The following is a 21,122-nucleotide window of genomic DNA, read 5'->3' on the forward strand; positions in this document are numbered from 1 at the left end:
GGAGCCGACACTGATCCTTAACTTTGAGTTAAAGTTATTTAACTTAGTGAAATTATTGGGGTTTTTGAAAGGAGTGTGGGGTTAACTCTTTTCAATTTGAGCGCGAACCCTCGTGTTAGGGTCAGGTGATCGGGATCGGTGTTACGCTCCTTCATAAGGTGTCTTCATAAGGTGTATTGTCATAGAAGTGGTCCAGTACCCATTGACAAAGTCCTTTCAGGCTCTGCCGAGAAAGCGGTTCATACCCCATCGGCAGACCCACAAGAACTCTTAGCCATAGATCACATATCTCGCTAAAGTCTTGAGGTGATGCAGACTACCGGGCAACAGTCACGAAGTCTACCACCTATCAGATAGGAACCAAGGTTTATTTATACCTACAACATATGTTGTTTACCTGTCTATTCCATGTTAGCTGTCTCTTACCCTCCACCAAAGGGTGTCAATCAGCTATGTATATATCTGACAGGTAAGTTGATTGTATGAAAATGATATTGTAATAATACAATAAAGTTTCATACATACTTACCTGGCAGATATATACAATTAATGGCCCACCCAGCCTCCCCGCAGGAGACAGGTGGAAGAGAGAAAATATGAATAGAAAACGGGAATTGTTCCTAATCCTGCCACCCAGGGCAGGACGGTAGATCACCTGACCTACCTGCAGCGTGTGCCGCGAAATTTGAATTTCTGTTGGGGACGACGGAGTCTTAGCTATGTATATATCTGCCAGGTAAGTATGTATGAAACTTTATTGTATTATAACAATATCATTTTTCCTAGCTATACTTATTTCGATCTACTTAGGTTTCAGGCCCTCCCTATTGTCCCCGAGCACCTTAGGGCAGGAACCAAGTGGAGTGGAAAGCACTGAGGTCGAAGGTCACGGTTGCGTAGCCTTGACCCTCTGGGCATGTACCTGGCTAGGTGTGGAAGGGGTAACTGGATTTTTCTGATTGGTACCGGATTGACATCCAGGATTCTCTTATTAAAGTAGTTTGAGGCAATTATAGCTAGGAAAAGTAAAAATTACCACAAATTTGTGATTTTTATAATAAAATGAAATTGTATAATATACTTACGGACAGATATGTTACATGCCTTAATAGCCAGTCATGCTATTCTTATACCATTCCTAGTGTGTGTGTGTGTGCGTGCGTGCGTGCACCTTTAGATTAAGCTACTACTCTGCTCAAGAGTCCTTTTTTGTTAGTCCTCTCCCATTTCCACCTCTCATAATGGACAACTCGGTTTCTCCTTATTTGCTTGCTGATTAGTCTTGCGTTCAGGAAGATGAACCTAAGTTCATTATCAGACTTGGGAATTTTGTGTCATTGATTTTCTTAGATGAATGGTCAAACCATGATGGAAGCTCAAAACTTAAGTAATGGTTTATAGGTATGTCTGACCCATTCCTCAGATGGAGGATTGTTATTTTTTCATTCTTGAACCTTTTTTCAAAACTGTATGCAACTGTAAGGTGTTGTTAAATACACGATGGATAAGTCATGATACTGAAGCAGTGTTGAATATCTAAAGTAATTTTTATTTCAGATGGAATCCAGGAAAACTGAAACTGGATTTGCAACAAATCTAGATGTTACTGGAGCTGCCAAATTTGGTGAAGTTACAAAGTCTGTGTTACAGGAAATAATGAATTGCAAGAAAGATCTCAAGATTTTGCAAAAAAAGCTTTCAAAAATGAGAGGTATGGTTAAAATATAAAATGTTTTCGTCATCATCCTATTAGTTTTTTTGCAATAAAATCATCATCAGTATTCTAGTTTAATGGAATAACATAATCATCCCAAATTTGAGTTTTCTAGAATGTGCCATCATCACAGCAAGTTATAGGTCTCTGGAATAACATCATTATCACTACAGTTTTTAGGTTTCTAGAATAGCATCACCACAGTTTATAGTTCTCTTATGTTATCATCACTACAAGTTACAATTGTTCCTACACAATATGCAAACCCTTGGGCCTTTACAATAGGAATTACATATGGCAAAGATGGAACACGGACATTAATATGCTCGAACAAGGTGGTTAGGCAGTAACTACTGTCCGGTAGGCGGCTGCCCAGATGTAAGCATTCCCAATTTGGTTTTGGCCGTCTTCTGATGAAGACGTTTGTGAGCTCCCGCAACTAGCTGTCATGAGTTCCCGGTAGGATCTTTCTTTTATTTTTTTAATATCTTTTGAATATACTGTTTGGTATTGATAATCAATATACAAACCCACTTTTGTGATAGCCTTTTTGGCCACCTTTCCCCTTCGTGTTGGGAAGTAGCCTCAGACAGTGCCACTGAAAAAGGTAGAGAAGTAACCCAAAATAGGTTCATGATACCTGAAATCCTTCTGGAGGGCATTCCCCTTCTAAACGGTAACCTCTCTTCCTCCCTCTCTCCTCTACTTCTTCCATATGTTAACAAGTCTTCCATAAAGGTAAGAATGATGTTAAAAGTTCATTATTAATTTCATTGTTCATTTATATTTTTCATTTTGTTCATGAAACTTACCCGGCAGATATATATATAGCTGTATTTCTCCGAAGTCCGACAGAAATTTCAAAACTCCCGGCACACGCAGTGGTCGGCCAGGTGGTTAGTACCCATTCCCGCCGCTGGGAGGCGGGAGTCAGGAACCATTCCCATTTTCTATTCAGATTTTTTCTGTCGCTCGTAATGAAAACACCTGTTTTCATTACCTCCGACCAGGATTTTGATTCTCCATTGCCGCTTAAGTATCCTAATTATCTTTTGAATGATTGACTTGGACGTGTGGCTAGGCATACGCTATCGTAATTCAATTAACCTTTGTTTAACTTGTCTGAATCTAGTTCGGCTAGTTTCAGACTGTGTTGTCTGCACAAGTAAGGTGAGGCTACCGAAAGTGTCGGTAAATCCTCATTTGGTATGCACGGGGGTTGAGAACATTTTTTCTTTATTGAAAGATTGATGTAAGACGTGTGAGAGTTTGATTCCGAAGGGAAGACAGATGATTCGTACGTACGCAAATTAGAGCGGGATTGAATCACAGGGTCTTCCTCAAGAAACTGCATTAGTAAACAGAAGTCAGGGTAATGAACCTACTAACCTTTCTGTTGACTTTGTTTTGCCTAACCCTGTAGTTTGGCCTACGAGCCATTAGGCTATGTCTACGAAAGAATGCCCTTTTCTGTTATTGTGGATTCCATTCGTAATTTGGAATCTAAAGTGCTCGCTCTCCAATCAGTGTTGTGAAGGGTAGTGCCCCCAGTGTTGTGGAGGGGGCATCAGATCGGCCCTATAATGCCTCTAGGCCTGGACCTCTGTCGAACTTCCAAGCCCAGGAAGACGGACATGTCGAAAGCCGCAGGAGGGTTACGGGGAACCCCCACCGATCTGGCGTCCCTTCGGCAGAACCTGTAGACGATCCCCAGGCTGCCAAAAAATAGTGCACGAGAACGGATCATGAAAGATTGCTTCTCGTCCTTCAAGGCGTCCTCCCTGCACAGGGGTTTGAGCTCTGGGAAGGACTCGCGCCCTCTAAAAAGAAGCTTTAGAGAAGAGGACGCTTCACGTCCTCTCTCTCGTCAAGAGGGAGCGTCAGATCAGCCCTATAATACCTCTAGGCCTGGACCTCTGTCGGACTCCCAGGACCAGGGAGAGGGCATGTCGAAAGCCGAAGGAGGTTTATGGGGTCTCCACATTGATCTGGCGTCCCTTTAGCAGAACCAGTACGAGCCACAGGCTGCAAAAGAGTGTGTTCGTGCGCGTTCCCTCCGTGAGGGATTTTCGTCTTAGAGGCGTCCTCCCTGAACAGTAGTTGGAGCATGAGAAGACGCTCACGTCCTCTGAAGAGAACAAAGATGTTAGATGTCGCACAGACGGCCATCGTCAGTAGTTTCTTAGAGGAGCACGCAGAGCCTCTTTGCGCTCCTTCTGCTTTACTGGCTTCGCCTTTGTAGGTGTCCTCCCCGAACGGTAGTTGGAGCATGAGAAGACGCTCATGTCCTCTGTAAAGAACAAAGACGTTAGATGTCGCACAGACGGCCATCGTCAGTAGTTTCTTAGAGGAGCACGCAGAGCCTTTTTGCGCTCCTTCTGCTTTACGGGCTTCGCCTTTGTAGGCGTCCTCACGAACGGTAGTTGGGAGCATGAGAAGACGCTCATGTCCTCTGAAAAGAACAAAGACGTTAGATGTCGCACAGGTGGCCATCGTCAGTAGTTTCTTAGAGGAGCACACAGAGCCTCTTTGCGCTCCTTCTGCTTTACGGGCTTCGCCTTTATACGTGACTACTCTCCGCCAAAAAAAAGATCAAAGACGCAAGATGTCGCACGGGAGGCCTGTGTCTTTGATCTCAGGGAAGAGGACGCTTCACGTCCTTTCTCTTTTGCTGCTTTGCGGTCGTCACCTGAGAGTTTTGCTGCATGGACGCCTCAAAAGAGAACCAGGACGTCATCAGACGATGACGTCTTTGAACCCCCCTGTCGCTCCAAGAATAGAGCTGTGAAGGGACAGGTGAGAAGGAATAGGGCTTTCTCTCGCTCCTCTCCTCTCCTCATAGGATCAGCTTTTCACCTGAAAAGGAACATTCTAGAAAAGAGGGTCATCCGTTTGATGCAACATCGACTTGCTTCGTTGCCGACTGGGAGACAGGCAGAACCGCGTCCTAGAAGAAAAGATGATATATTGCCATTAAAAGATCTAAGCGTTCTCCCGCAACTGCGGATCGCTCTTCTCTCTCACCGGTTGCTACGCCTTCTAGATTAGTGCGTCTCACCTGCCGTTATGTAAAAAACATGAGAAACTTCCTCCTTAAGATTCTTATATCGATAGGAAGAAAGCTCTTCCTACTATTCAAGGGGTTCCCCTCTCTTATTATAGGGTCTCTCTTTATCCGTAAACTGACGTTATTTTTGTTGCAAACCAAGGTGTGTTGCAAGCTGAGATACTCGACGCTCCTAGTTCGACCCTGAGGGAGCATGGTGTTTACAAGCGTGACGTTTCTATAGATGCTAAGCTGGACGCTTATTTAGACACCAAGAAGCGTGGCGCTCAGCTGGATGTCAAGCGTGGCTCTCAGCTGGATGTCAAGCGTGACGCTCGGCTGAACGCTGAGCGTGACGCTCGGATGGACGTTGAGCGTGACGCTCGAATGGACGCTTTGTGGACATTCATCAGGATCACAACGTGATATTTGTCTGGAAGCTCGTCGACAATCTGACTTTCGTAGAGACTCCCATCGAGAAATTATTACCTCTACAGTGGTACCTCGAGATACGAAATTAATCCGTTCCGAGACGGCCTTCGTATTATGAGTTTTTCGTAACTTGGAACACATTTTACATGTAAAATGGCTAATCCGTTCCAAGCCCTCCAAAAACACCCCAGTAAATTATATTTCCAGGCCTAAAACACATGTTCTAGGGTTACGACGGAAGAAATATGACTCCAAAAAGGCAAAATACTGTACATACTTGAGTAATATTCAACTGCATGTAATGTTCAACCCCATTTTTACTGCATATATTAGGACTTTAACATATGTCCCTTAGCAATAAGCCTAGCCTATGTTAGCGGTTGCTACTGTATCCTAGTCTATGATTCTGACATCTAAACCTAATAGCTAAAAGCTTAGAATATGCCAATAAAATGTATAAATAATCAGTATGTACTAATTTAAAATAATTATTAATTAATCATTAACTATAATACACAAACAAACAAAAAACAAACCTTCCGATCGATTGTTTACATCCAGCTCTTACCCGTCTTAGAGTATCGAACGAGCGCCAAGCAATCATTTTTCCTAGCACACAGTAAGCCATAAATTGTCAATAGTATCTCTCTTCAACTAATGAAACCACCAAACTGTATAATAACCATTCATTTCTATTCTTTATTCTATCTTTACCTAATGAAGATACCGAGTTACTGACAGCTATGATGAAACATGCGTATACGTAACGTAATAATAAAACAGAAGAAGAATTCTAAAAAATACGTATTTGTTGGCAGTCTGATTTATTTTATATTTTATGATATCTAATTCACAATTTTTTTTATTAAATGTATTGCATGTACTCATTTCAAATAATTATTAAGTAACCATTAACTATAATAACAAACAAAGCTTCCAAACGTCTGTTTACATTCAGCACTTACGAGTATCGAACGATCGCCAAGCAATCACTTTTACACAGTAAGCCATAAATTTTCATTACTCTCCTCCAACACTGAAAACTACCAAACAGTATAATAACCATTCATTTCTATTCTTTATTCTATCTTTACCTAATGTTTTCTTTATTAAATGTATTGCATGAATAAGTTTTTCAATTTACAGCAACCTTTTACCAATAGAATACTTAAAGCACAAGGGGTAGATGCTAACCAATAGGAGAGCAGGACCTTATGGGGTGACTAGCATCAGGAACCAATGGGAGAGCGGGAGGATGGTGGCGAGTTTACTCAGTTGGCGGCGCGGGAGTTTTAAAACTGTTCTCGGTGGTCCGGGCGAATCTCGGGACTTTACAGCAACAACCTTTCATATCTTGAAAACTTTTCGTATGTAGAGCAGTAAAATTTTTCGCATTGGCTTTCGTAACTTGGATTTTTCGTAAGTTGAGCCTTTCGTATCTCGAGGTACTACTTATATCGGAATTTTTAGTGACTAATATTCAGAAAGCACCTATTACGTCACAACAGCAATCTTCATCAAGGATTGAATCGAAAGGACTTATATCACCGTCTTCGGGAGTCCCCTCTGCCGCTCATATAGAAGAAGGACGACTTAGTAGGATGTCAGAAGAAACTGACGAGGACCACCTTCTACGTCAGCTTCGTCTGATTATCAGGTATTGGTTCGTTTGCTTCGAGCTTCAGTTGGAGACAAATTGCAACCTGTGGCTCCTCGCTATCCTCCTTCTCAGTTTTCGTTATCGAAAACCGACAAGATTCCTGGTTTGTTCATAAGACTTGCCTGGCGGATGTATGTATAGCTGTGTTTCTCTGAAATACAGCTATATATATATTTATCTGCCGGGTAAGTATGAACAAACTTTATTGTATCTTAACAATATGATAATTGTTAAAATGAAGAAGTCTCTTTCAACGAAAATAGCTTTTAAAAAAGGTTCAAGATTGGATGGAGTCGAGAAAAGCACAAAGAAAGACTTCTTTTGCCCAGCCTCTGTCAAGACTATTCGGCAAGGCAGGCATTGGGTGGGATACAAGTAAACATATCTGTGTAAGAATTCTCACATCGGAATAAGGTGACTTTTCCAGTCTGGTCGACGCTCCAAGGAGGTCTCTCCTTTCGTCAACAAAAGTTGCGCGAACTCCTGATGAAATGGACTACCATCGGAAGAGCTCTCATTCATTAGTCAGAGTCTCTTCCACGAAATAGAATGAAGTTTAGGTACAATAACATAAGAAGTTTGGACTGTCATTTTCGGTCCTCGGTTTTCACTTGAGAAGATTCCTCGAATAATTTTAATTTAATTCCGTTCCGTTTTGGGAAGAATGAATACAGTATATTTTCACTCTCTCTCTTCCTTGCAGAAGAACGAATGTAGTAGAGAATTAGCTGTCCAAGTGATTACAATACTTATTGCATTATATTACTACTGTATGTATCAAGTCATATACGCACATCGTAATTACCGATACGGATAGTAACCGAAAGGACTCGTATTCTAAGTGTACTTAATCGGTCCCTCCTGCAAACTTCCAGGAGTTTCCGGTGTAAGGACAACACTAAAAGGTATTGTTTACAACAACACCAACTCAGCTTCTGCATCTAGAGTATTCGGTTTCGCTTAAATATGCCTGCTTGAGAATTCTCTCCTAATCGATAATAGTAACAGACCTATTCCTTTGTAGAATAGAGTAGCTGGTAACTCAGGCAGAGTAGTGCGAGACGACCATTGATAGCTGCTGTCGTCGTAGATGACGCAGTATATTTAATCGGTACTCCCTGCAACCTTCCAGGAGTTTCCAATTTAGCTTTTGGTTATTTAAGCGTAGTTTTATGACAACACAAAATCAGCTTCTGTATTTAGCCGATTCTGTCTCGCTTAAATATGCCAACTTTTGAGTTTCGTGCTGTTCAAATAATGAAAAATCTATTCCTTCGTAACATGGAGTAGCTGGCAACTCAGGCATAATACTGTGAGAAGGTGAACGTAAGCTGCTGTAACTGTACACCAACTCAGTATCAGCTAGCTTGCTGTTATGCGCGGTCGGTTAAGTCTCTCTCTCCCGCGGGATTGATTGACGAACCGTATCTCTGCCCTACAATCACGGACTTTGCCTAGGATTGAGGGAGATTCTAACATGCATTGAATAAACATTGCCTTCGTTTGCGAAACAATTTTTAACAGAGATATCTATTAGGCTTTTTGGTGCTGTTTACTGCACTGTAACAGAATTCTGTACGAGTTTACCGCAGCATAGCATTATAATAATGCTCTCCTAATTATGAAGAGCGCAGCCTTCTTAGGGAAGGAAGCATACTTAAGAGAGGTAATGGATGAATCTGCTGGGGACCATTTCCTCGCTGAAGAAGCTTCTTTTCCCTGAATGGACTGCAATTCAGACCTCTACAGTTTTGTACTTCCGGAAAACTGAAGTAACATCAAAGATCGAGTAATGATTCTGAACATCTCTCAGTAGTTCAATGATCACCTCAGGTGATAGCGAGATGGTGCCAGGCATCCTGACAGAGGTACAGAGGTCCTGCCACATAATCTAAAAGAATTGGAAGCAATTTGGTTGACTCTCCAGTTCCTCGAAGAATGAGTTTTGGCCGAGTGGTTCAGATCGACTCTGACAATTCCACAGCTCTCACATCTCAAGAAAAGAGAGCCATTGATGGCCACAGGCACAGAACGTATCGATCCTCCAGAGGTTAGCTGCACGATTGAAGGACGTCCGTGCAAAGCTTCTCTATCGACAGCAGCAACTACTGACGTCTGAGTATTCTTTCCTTAGAAGTATGTCAAAAGTCGTGGGCTACTCTAATAGCCTCACTTCGAGAGGTATCTCTAAACCGTTCGGCTCTGAGTCTGACTGCGTTCAGACTGTCAAGAAAGTGACCAGAATAAGAGGTTTTTCAAGACTAATGGCTAGTGTCATTACCAAGATAAAGCAGTTCTGCCTATCTTGCAGTGTACCAATCGGAATGGGCCGTTTCTGGAGATAGGGCAAGAAGAATGGTTTTTCCTCCACCTCGACCTTTGTGAATTACATTACCATCTTCCCTTTCCGTCGGAAGAATGGGATGTTCTAGCAGTCTCAACTATTGTAGAATACGGAAGTAGGTTGTTGGCGGCCTTTACGCTCAGATATTTGGATCTGTCAAACAACAAAGCCCTTTACGATCTATGAGGTCTGTGGAAATCTCGAAATTGTAGAATATTTCCTGTGTAACTTTTTGCATGTGACCGAAATTCTAACCCCACTAGATAAGACAAAGAGGGTTAGTGAGGTTTAATACATCATCAGAGGTTTTGGCTTTAGAGGACATAATGCGGTGTGTTCTCTAAGCCTTTTGTTTTTACAAAGAATGAAAACCTGTTTAATCCTTGGCCCAGAAGCTTGGAAATCAAGGGGTGCTATGGATTATTAGGCAAGAAACAGAGAGAGTCCTGTGACCTGTCAGGGCCCTCAAGTTTTATCTAGTTAAAACTAAAGAAAGTGGAGGTCCTTCGGACAATCTGCGGTGTTTCGTAAAAAGACCAGACTTGCCCAGGTCGAAGAACACCCTGGCGTTATTGTTGATGAGTTCTTTTAAAGAAGCTCATTCGTCATGTTTGGCCCCCTAGATGCTGACCCCTTGGCGTGGGTAGGGGGCTTAGGGATCAGCAGCTGTGCCGTGATGCCTGGTGGGTTCCTTTTTTCACTTGTCCTTGGGGCTCAGCTGCTGATCCAACTAAATTAGTCAGAACTTTTCCTTCTTTCTGCAATATTTTCATTCTTACTACATCCTTCTCCTTCATGTAATTTTTTTTTCCCCTTTGGATTAATTGTGGAAATTTCCACCTTTGATAAAATTTACTGGACCTGGTAAACAGAAAAGATATCATAGCTGGGACTGGGTTTTATATCTGAAGCTAAATAGTGGGAACTGTGGCAGGACCATCAACTGCTCGATAATGTTCGGACCTGAGTGATATCAGGCGGAACTATTTTGCAGGGCTGGACCACGGATTCCAGGGGGGTCTAGTTTTGCGGATAGGACTCTCGGCATTCTGTCCGGTTTGCCCATAATGTGATTAGGGTGGGGATGATTGTATTCTGGTAATACTCTCAGTCCTATCAAGCGGGTTTGGCTTACACTTGGGCCACTCTAATCATGTTGTGCCATCCCCTGTGGGGTAGGGTAGGGACGCGGACATTTGGGAGTCAGTTCTCACTTGTGCCATTAGGGGAAGAATAAACTTCATGAAAGGCTGATGATGTCTTTTTAAGGTTTTCAGGTTTATTTATCTTTTTTTTTTTTTTTTTTTTACCAATACTTTGATCTTTATGAATAATACAAATAAAGAATCAAGTACCCCTGGACCCTTTGATGGTAATGAATCGGCACAGTTGATGACTGCAGGAACCTCCACTGGCAACCATCCTCTGGAAAACTCCAAAAAACCTTCCAGTGTAATCACACTGAAACCCTATGCTCCAGTACGGAGTAAGGGGAAATTTAGTAAAAATATAGTTACAGAAATAGGACCCGGAATGTTTGAAAACTCTTATGATAAATATTTGACTTTTAATTTGAAGACTCTGATTGTGACATTTTTAATGTATATAAAGATATTGTCAGGTGCTGTGGCGAGAGCCTAAGATTTCTTCTGAGGGGCGAGGAAAGCTGACAGTGGAATCTGCCTCGGCAAAAGAGAGTGAACAGCTAAAAACATTATCTCACCTTGGAGGAGTTAAAGTAGAGTGTGCAGTACATGCTTTTTGGAATTACTCCAAGGGCATGATATATGCACCCCAGCTTGTGACTTACTCTGAGGAAAGGCTCGTAGAGGAATTAAGGGATCAAGGGGTAATAAGAATTGAAAGAATGAAGAAGAAGATAAATGGAGTCCTAGTCCCACTTCCCAATTTAATTGTTACTTTCAATTCCACCCGATTGCCTAGTATAGTGAAAGCAGCCTGGTTACGTTTTAAGGTTAAACAGTATATCCCAAGACCGAGGAGATGTTTTTATTGTCAAGAATTTGGACACATGTTGGGGTCATGCAGACAGAAATTACAAGGCAAGCCTGCTACTTGTGTTAAATGCAGTGAGCCAGAGCATGGCATATGTAATAAGGAGGCCAGATGTGTGCATTGTGGAGAAAATCATCCATCATCTTCACTTAATTGCGATGTATACATCATGGAAAAAGAAATTCAGACATTAAGGGTGACCGAACGTATCACATTTGGAGAGGCAAAAGAGAGAGTGTTGAGTCAGTACATTAGACCAGGAATATCTTTTTCCAGTGTTGCTGCCAACCGAAGAAGAAATATCAATGTCACCAAAACTAATGTTAATAAAACACCAGTTACGACCTGTACTCGTGCCTCTTTGGAGGCAGCGCCAGTGATTGCTGGCGCTCATGCCTCTTCGGAGGCTGCGCCAGTGACTCCTGGCGCTCCTGCCTCTTTGGAGGCCGCGCCAGTAATTCCTGGCGCCCCTGCCTCTTCTGAGGCAGTGCCAGTAATTCCTGGCGCCCCTGCCTCTTCGGAGGCAGTGCCAGTTGATTCTGGCACTCCCGCCTCTTTGGAGGCAGTGCCAGTGGTTTCTGGCACTTCTGCTTCTATGGAAGCAGAACCAATGATTTCTGGGACTCCTGCCTCTCTGGAGGCTGTGCCAGGTGTACCTGGCACTTCCACCTCACTGGAGGCTGTACCAGCTTTAAATGGTGCTTCTGATCCTTTGGAGAATGCACCCTCCTCAGGCAGCATCAGCTTTGTCTGGTGTTCCTGAGACCGATAACCCTCTGAAAAGGAAGGCAGCCATAAATAATCGGTCTCCTTCCAGAAATAAGGAGCAAGTCAGTAAGCTGAAAGCTCTTAAAAGAGGCTCTAATTTAACAGCCTCTAAAGGGAAGTAAATTCATTCATTTTCTACAGTGGAACTGTCAGGGATTAAGAGCTAAATGGGAAGAATTAAGGCTGCTCATATCAGAAGTGTCTCCTGTTTGTATAGCTCTGCAGGAGACAATGATTGGTAATATGTGCCCCAGCCCACGAGAGTATACATCCTATCACTCCACTTATAATTTGAATATTGGAAGCCATGGTGGTGTCGCTTTGTATGTTCGAAATGACACCCCACAAAATCCTATCAGTATCCAATCAGCATTGCAAGTGATAGGTGTGCAGATCCACTTGCAAAGAAAATATACAATATGCTCTCTTTATCTACCACCTAATGAAGCCTTCCCCATCAATGAATTTAAATCTCTTATTCAACAGTTACCACGCCCTTTTGTTATTTTGGGAGATATGAATAGCAGAAATCCTCTTTGGGGTGACATCATCACCAATCAAAGAGGAAGGTGTTTAGGTTCCATCATAGAAGATGAAAATGTTGGGATCCTCAACTCTGGGGAGTCTACGCATTTTCATGTTCAAACAGGCACGTTATCAGCAATTGATTTATCTATATGTAGTGATGACTGTATTATTGACTTTAATTGGAGAACTATAAATGATAGATTTACCAGTGACCATTTTCCGATAGTGGTGAGTGTAGCATCAAGTCCTCCATCTTCAAGGCTACCCAAATGGAACATTGGTAAAGCTGATTGGTCAACATTCCAGGAGCACAGCTCAATAGATGACTCTGCTGATGACTTTCCCTTTGTAGATGACGCTCTTGACTTTTTGAATACAATGATGTTCTCAGCTGGTCTTCAATCTATACCTAGGACTTCGGGCAAATTTGTCCCCGCCGACCAGTTCCCTGGTGGACACGTAAATGCCAGGAAACTCATAGAAATATGAGATCTGCCTTCACCAGATACCGCAGACGAAAATGTGAGTATTATCGTGTAGAATTTCGAAAAGCGAGAGCTCATTTTCGCATGGAAATCAAAAAAGCACGAAAAGAATCTTGGACGGTATTCATATCTTCACTAAATTCGAAAACTCCTCTGACTCTAGTTTGGAAGAGAGTTAGAAAAATAGCAGGCAAGTTTACTCCTTGTCAACCTCCCGTTATCAAGGTGAATGGTTGTGAGGTAGCAGACCCCCAGTTAGTGGCAAATGAGTTTGCTAATCATTTTGCTAATGTTGCAAAGAAAAATGATGATAGACCCTATTCAGCTCAAAGACGGATAATAGAACAGGTCGAAATTGATTTTAATACCTTAAGACATGAGCAATACAATGCTCCTTTTACTATTAGAGAATTTGAATCAGCCTTGAATAAATGTAATGAATCAGCTCCTGGACTGGACGATATAACATATTCAATGATTAAGCATACCCCTGAAAATACCAGACTTTTCATATTAAGCCTAATTAACAGAATTTACAGAGAACATATCTTCCCCAAGCTTTGGGAGAATAAGTTGAAATTACTGCCATTTGTGAAACCTGGAAAAGATCCATTCAAGACAGAAAATTATCGTCCTATCGCATTAACTTCTTGTTTGTGTAAGATCATGGAAAAATGGTGAACACACGATTGATGTGGTACTTGGAAAGAGGTAAATATCTGTCGCCTGCTCAGTGTGGTTTTCGGAGTATGCACTCCACAACTGATGTATTGGTATTTTGCCCATTTTTATTAAGGCTTTTTTAAAAAATAGGATATTTCAGGTTCAGGTTGGAGCAATAATGTCAGATGTATTCAATCAGGAAGAAGGAGTACCACAAGGAAGTGTTTTAAGTGTAACCTTGTTTGCCTTGGTAATCAATGGGGTTTCTAAAATAATTCCCCCAGATATAACATATACCCTTTTTGTTGATGACCTATCGATTTCCTTTGCAGCATCAAGGATGGCAGTGGCTGAACGCCGCCTTCAGCTCTGCATTGATAATATAATAAAGTGGGCTGAGGTTAATGGTTTTAGATTTTCCGCCAGTAAAACTGTAACTATGCACTTTTGTCGTATAAGGGGAATCCACCCTGATCCAGATCTATTCATTCATAGGCAGAGAATTCCATGTGTTGGTGAAACAAGGTTTCTTGGCTTGATTTTTGATAGCAAGCTGACCTGGATTCCACATCTGAAATATATTAAGGCAAAATGCTTAAAAGCAATGAATTTGCTGAAAGTCGTGTCTCACACTTCGTGGGGTGCAGACCGAACTCAGATGTTGAGATTATATAAAGCCTTGGTCTTTCAAAATTAAGTTATGGATGTGAGGTGTACACTTCTGCAAAGCCAAATAGCCTTAAAATGCTCAACTCAATTCATCATGGAGGAATACGGTTGTGTACTGGAGCATTTAAATCATCTCCCACCGAGGGCATGCTTGTAGATGCTGATGAGGTGCCACTGGATCTTCATTACAAGTGTCTGCTGGTTCGGAGCTGGTATAGATTCCAGAGGCTACCTAAGTCTTTAACCAGCATTTGTATGAGAAATGAAAGGCATTGGCAGTTTTATGAAAATCACCCCAAGCAACCTCATCCATTCGCTTTTAGAGTCAATACCATTGTTCGTGAATTAAACATGCCAAGGGTCGAGATTTTACCAGCAAAATATTCAGTTAGTCCCCCCTGGAACTTCCCAGAGGTAAAATTCTGCAGATATTTCAATTTTACCAAAACAGAATTGTCCAGTGAGGCCACGCGATCAATATTTTTAGAACATTCCTTGCAACATGACGACTCTACTGCAGTTTTCACGGATGGCTCAAAGTCAGATGCTGGCGTCGGCTTTGGTGTAGTCTTCCCTGATGTAGAGAGGAGTGGCAGGTTATCATCTGTTGCATCAATTTTTACAGCAGAGTTATATGGAATTTTAAAGGCTTTAAAGGAAGTTTTAATTCGGAATGAAAGTAATTTTATTATATATTGTGACTCAAGAAGTGTTCTTCAGTCACTGGAATCTTTTAACCCTTTAAACCCTCTGATTTTAGATATATTGGAATGGCTGCTTTTACTAAAAAGAAGAGGAAAAGAAATAAAGTTCTGTTGGGTGCCTTCTCATGTTGGGGTGGCTGGGAATGAGAAAGCTGACCAACTTGCAAAGTCTGCGGTCAGCTCCCCAGAACCCACAAGATGCCTACTACCATATCGGGATTTGTATCCTCTAGTAGGTCAGAGAATTAAAAAATGTTGGCAGTCCCAGTGGGAGGATATTTTAAACAATCAAAAAATGCGTAGTATCACGTCTTCAGTGTCTCCTTGGTCATATCCATATATGCCAAGGAGACAAGAAACGATGTTGTGCAGATTGAGGATTGGACATACAAGACTCACCCATGGGTTCTTGATGTCTCGTGAAAATCCTCCGTTTTGCGAGAACTGTACTGTGCCCTTGACTGTGAGACATTTGCTGGTTGAATGTCCCAGACTTGGGAATTTGAGACATAGTTTCATGTCTTGGGGTCGTGACAGAGTAGGTAATTTTATCCTAGCTACAATTCTTGGAAAGGATTGTAATATAGAGAAGTTATATATTTTTATGAGGGAGGCTGGCCTCCTTAACCAAATTTAAATTATACATAAATTGTCTATGTAAGAACTTTTATATATGAACAAAATTTTTATATAATATATTTATAGATTTTTATATGAAATTTATCAAAAATTTAGTTTTTTTATATTTAATTTATTTCGGTGTCAATTACCCAGATGTTGTGACGCCAGATATAATACACAATCAATCAATCAATCGTCATGTTTGGACAAAGATTTGAAATCTTTTAACTGAATGTTCACGAGGTGAGGGCGCGGCCTCGGAAGCATTTCAACAGAGCATGGCACTCAGTATCACCCTGAGGCCACGTTTTAGCGAAGCAACTTTGTGTTCATTTCACAATACCTGCGGGATGTGAAGATGACATATAAGATTTGCTGCTCGCTGGGGCCATACGTGTCTACAGACACAATCTAAAATGTATGTTTTCTTAATATTTTCGGGGGTTGGGAATGCATTAATACTATTTAAATTATTCCTCATGGGAATATTGCTTTGGTTTTCGTACGTTTCGGATATCGTTGGAGTTCTGGAACGGATTATGTACAAAAACCGAGGTACCACTGTATTATATATTCTCCTCAAAACATGTGTCCGTCATCAGATGCACAGATTGAGTAATAAGCGCACTCCCATGGGACTTTTTCTTCAGTTGTATGACCAAGATGATTAGTGCCTCCTCATAATTATCCCAAAACTTAGTGCAGCCTTTCAGGCCTTTATGGGTTTAATTTCGAGACATCCACTGGTATTGTTTACCAACAACACCACAAGAGCATCATTATGACTGAACAAGAGGGTTTCTTTTCCCTCCTGGTCCCCCCTCGTATTGGGACCACCTTGACATGGTGAGAGACTCTTGAATCCTAGGAATTTGTTCCCGAGTTCAAACCCAAGAGTCCCAAACATCCTATATTTCTAAATATTTGGATTAATTTTTGTGGAACTTTCCACCTTTGCTGAAACTTACTGGACCTGTTAAACAGAAAAGATATCATAGCTGGGACTGGGGTGTATATCTGAAGCTAAATAGTGGGAACCGTGGCAGGACCATCAACTACCCGATAATGTTCGGACCTGAGTGATATCAGGCAGAACTATTTTGCAGGGCTGGACCACGGATTCCAGGGGGTTTAGTTTTGCGGATAGGACTCTCGGCATTCTGTCCGGTTTGCCTATAATGTGATTAGGTTGGGGATGATTGTATTCTTGTAACACTCTCAGTCCTATCAAGTGGGTTTGGCTTACACTTGGGCCACTCTAATCATGTTGGGCCATCCCCTGTGGGGTAGGGTAGGGACGTGGACATTTGGAAGTCAGTTCTCACTTGTGCCATTAGTGGAAGAATAAACTGCATGAAAGGCTGATATCTTTTTAAGGTTTTCAGGTCTATTTTTTTCCCTTTACTTTAATCTTTATGATAAATACAAATAAAGATTCAAGTACCCCTGGGCCCTTTGATGGTAGTGAATCGGCACAGTTGATGAATGCAGGAACCTCCACTGACAACCTTTCTCTGGAAAAATCAATCAAACCTTCCAGTGTAATTACACTGAAACCCTATGCTCCAGTACTGAGTAAAGGGAAATTTAGTAAAAATATAGTAGTATCTGAAATAGGACCCGGAATATTTGAAAACTCTTATGATAAATATTTGACTTTTAATTTGGAAGACTCTAGTGATATTTTAATGTATATATAGAGATATTGTCAAGTGTTGTGACCGAGAGCCTAAGATTTCTTCTGAGGGGCAAGGAAAGCTGACAGTGGAATCTGCCTCAGCAAAAGAAAGTGACAAACTAAAAACATTATATCACCTTGGAGGAGTGAAAGTAGAGTGTGCAGTACATGCTTTCTTGAATTACTCCAAGGGAATGATATATGCACCCCAGCTTATGACATACTCTGAAGAAAAGCTCTTAGAAGAATTAAAAGATCAAGGTGTAATAAGAATTGAAAGAATGAAGAAGATGGTAAATGGAGTCCTTGTCCCACTTCCCAATTTAATTGTTACATTCAATTCCACCCGATTGCCTGGTATAGTGAAAGCAGCCTGGTTACGTTTCAAAGTTAAACAATATATCCCAAGACCGAGGAGATGTTTTCATTGTCAAGAATTCGGACATATGTTAGGGTCTTGTAGACAGAAACTACAAGGCAAGCCTGCCACTTGTGTCAGATGCAGTGAACCAGAGCATGGCATATGTAATAAACAAGCCAGATTTGTATATTGTGGAGTCAATCATCCATCATCTTCACTTAATTGTGATCTATACATCATGGAAAAAGAAATTCGAACATTAAGGGTAACTGAACGTATCACATTTAGAGAGGCAAAAGAGAGAGTGTTGAATCAGTACATTAGACCATGAATATCTTTTTTCCAGCGTTGCTGCCAACCGAAGAAGAACTATAAATGTTACCAACCAAGGATAATGTAAATAAAAAACCAGTGACGACCTGTACTCATGCCTTTTTGGATGCTGCGCCAGTGATTTCTGGCACTCCTGCTTCTTTAAAGGCAGTGCCAGTTGATTCTGGCACTCCTGCCTCTTTGGAGGCATTGCCAGCAATTTCTGGCACTCTTGCTTCTATGGAAGCAGAGCCAGTGATTTCTGGTACTCCTGCCTCTGAAGGCTGTGCCGGGTGTACCTGGTTGTCACGGACCCCGAGAGGTCTGCTCCATGTTCGATATATAATAAACAAAAAGAATTCAACACCAACAGTTGAAACTGGGGATACGAATATAGAAAGATACACAAACAGAACAAAGGTTTATTTACAAGCTTACTAACAAAGATAAATGCAGAATGGTTTCTCCTATTTACACAACAAAAGTAAAATCTTACACTGCATGAACTGGGGAAACAGTGAGGTAATGAAAATACTTGCTGACTTGTGTTGCAGCTGACGGAAATCAATCCTCGAAACGACGGCTTCACAAAGTAGAACTATATCTTAGGACGTCTTCTTGACTCCGCATGGCAGAAAACAATGTCCACTCGAAGGGGAGGAACTCCTCGAAACCTCTTGTAGGACGTTTCTTCTCTGAAGGCTTGTTCAACGTTGAAATACCTCGGTCATCCACTCCTGGACGACGACTTGACCAGATTCCGATCAAACTCTCGAGCGCCTTCTTTCTCTCTTATCCTTTGTCTGTTCCTTCTTCTCTTATCTCTCTCTGCTGGTCTCTAACTGATGATCTTTGCTGCTGATCTCTAACTGATGATCTTGGCTCTGATCTCTCCTACTTCGTCATTAGTATATATATGGTGACCTGGGGGCGGGGCCTACGGGGGGTGAAGCATGAACGTCACAGACTCCCGAGACGACAAGAAATCTTTAGAAGGAATGTTGCATCATAATATGCAGCATTCCTCACGACATGTTGGTGCCTGTTGAGTTCCATATCACACCTGACGATTCTAGAACAATCATGAGAACAGGCGCCTCCAACACATGCACGAATGCCTCTTTGCTGCAGACCTACTTGGAGAAAATGCATTTTCATTTCCTTAATATATAATTTCATACAATCAACTTACCTGTCAGATATATACTTAGCTAAGACTCCGTCGTCCCTAAGTATATATCTGCCAGGTAAGTATGTATGAAACTTTATTGTATCATAACAATATCATTTCCTTGCTATAGAGCGATTACCATGACACGACCCCCCCAAAAAAGAAAAAAAATGAAATCAACTGATTTTATTTATTTTTCTAAAGAGAAACGAGAACTAAACAGCAGGGGAACAATTCTGCATAAAGCTTTAATCCAGTTAAGACGCACACTTCATTCACTCACCCACTCGTGCCAAAACAGAAAACGGTCATTAGGCTACTCATTCTGAAAAATCTCTAAGAGAGGCTATCAGCTATAACAATATCCTTTCCTCTTAATTTTTCCTTTTCTGAACTCTGATCAAAAACTTCAAAATTCTTAAGTAATTCTGAATTTTTCTCAAAACTAACTCCTCTCTGAGACACCATTACACAGGCGGAGGCCATGGCACGGGGCGTTCTTTATAATTCTGAAGTAAGTTTACATGCATCCACTTTGCTCTACTCTTACTCTTATCAATTACATTATGTATATTTCCCCTCTTCTCTAACACTGAAAAAGAACCTTCAAACTTATAAGATAAAGAGGGACCTTCTTTCTGGACTAATACTAAAACTTTATCTCCTACACAGAGATGTCTCTCTTTCGCTCTAAGATTATGTTTCTGTTTAGTCTCCCCTTGACTTTCACTCGTTCTCTTTCACTAATTGCCAAGCACTTTCGTTCTCCTCCGCTAGTTGCCAAGCATCTCCTAAATTGTTTTTATAATACTCTAGATTGGTTATGTAGTCCTCACTACCTTTTTCAAGCATTAAATTACATTTTAGCATTTTCAAAGGACCTTTAGCAGTGTGACCAAAAACCAGCTTGAAAGGACTAAATCCTGTAGTGTCATTCGGTGCCAACCTTAAAGCTAACAGAACAAAGGGTAACTTTTCTTCCCAGTCGTGTTCGAAGTTCTTACATAATTTCCGTAAACAACTGTTTAAATTTTGATCAAACTGCTCCACAATGCCTTGTGATTCGGGATGATAAGGTGTGAAAGTTACGAGTTTAATGCCTAACTCTGTCATCCTATCCTTGAAATACTTGGATGCAAAATTACTACCATTATCACTCTGTATAGTACGAGGCAGACCAAACTTAGAAAAATAACCTAACAATCGTTTAACTACGGTCCTTGCATTACAGCTTCTTACGGGTATCGCCTCTGGATAGTGGGTTAGTCTATCAATGATTGTCAACAGATATATATTCCCTCCCTTACTTCTAGGCAACGGTCCGACCTTATCGATAACTACATTCTCAAAAGATTTGCCTACTGAAGGAATAGTACACAAGGAAGCTCTGGGAATTACTTGATTCTGTTTCCCGGCAATTTGGCATTCATGACCGCTCAAAACATACCTCTTTTCGTCACTCCTCATTTTAGGCCAAAAGTACGCCCTACTAATACACCTGAAAGTTTTATTTACTCCCAAATGTCCTTGCTCATCATGTGCTAACTTCAAAACTAATTCACAAAGCTTCCTAGAAACTACTAATTGTTCTGTGATTTCCACTTTACTACCGGACTTAGGAGGAACATAACGACACAAAACTTCGTCCTTTAAACAAAAATTTTAAATATGTAACTGACCTGGCAGTTATATACATAGCTATATTCTCTGAAGTCATGACGTCACGACAGATTTTCAAAACTCGCGGCAATCGCCGACAGTTGGTCAGGTGATCGTTACCTGTACGCCCTCTAGATAGTTACCTGGAAACCTCAGATTTTCTCTGTCGCCCGAGCCGGCAACATTACCGTTGTTGGCTCTTCGATAGGATTTTCGCTGCTCGCTAGAGTTTTTCATCTTTTGGTGAAGTACGTATTGTTTTGGCTTTCGCTGTTATTGACTTGGATTGAA

The 21,122-nt window shown here is 41.4% G+C and overlaps 1 protein-coding gene across 1 annotated transcript in view; it reads left to right on the forward strand.

Annotated features, from left to right (window-relative positions):
• The first annotated feature begins 1,532 nt into the window (after nucleotides 1-1,532).
• LOC135215592 (uncharacterized) overlaps nucleotides 1,533-21,122 on the forward strand; it is a 106,017-nt gene continuing 86,427 nt past the window's right edge. Inside the window, exon 1 of the mRNA XM_064250469.1 lies at nucleotides 1,533-1,711. Within this exon, the coding sequence (XP_064106539.1) occupies nucleotides 1,558-1,711 (154 nt within the window). The 5' untranslated portion in view covers nucleotides 1,533-1,557. The remainder of the gene's footprint in view (nucleotides 1,712-21,122) is intronic.

Source organism: Macrobrachium nipponense, chromosome 5 (assembly GCF_015104395.2).
Source record: "Macrobrachium nipponense isolate FS-2020 chromosome 5, ASM1510439v2, whole genome shotgun sequence".
NCBI lineage: Eukaryota > Metazoa > Arthropoda > Malacostraca > Decapoda > Palaemonidae > Macrobrachium > Macrobrachium nipponense.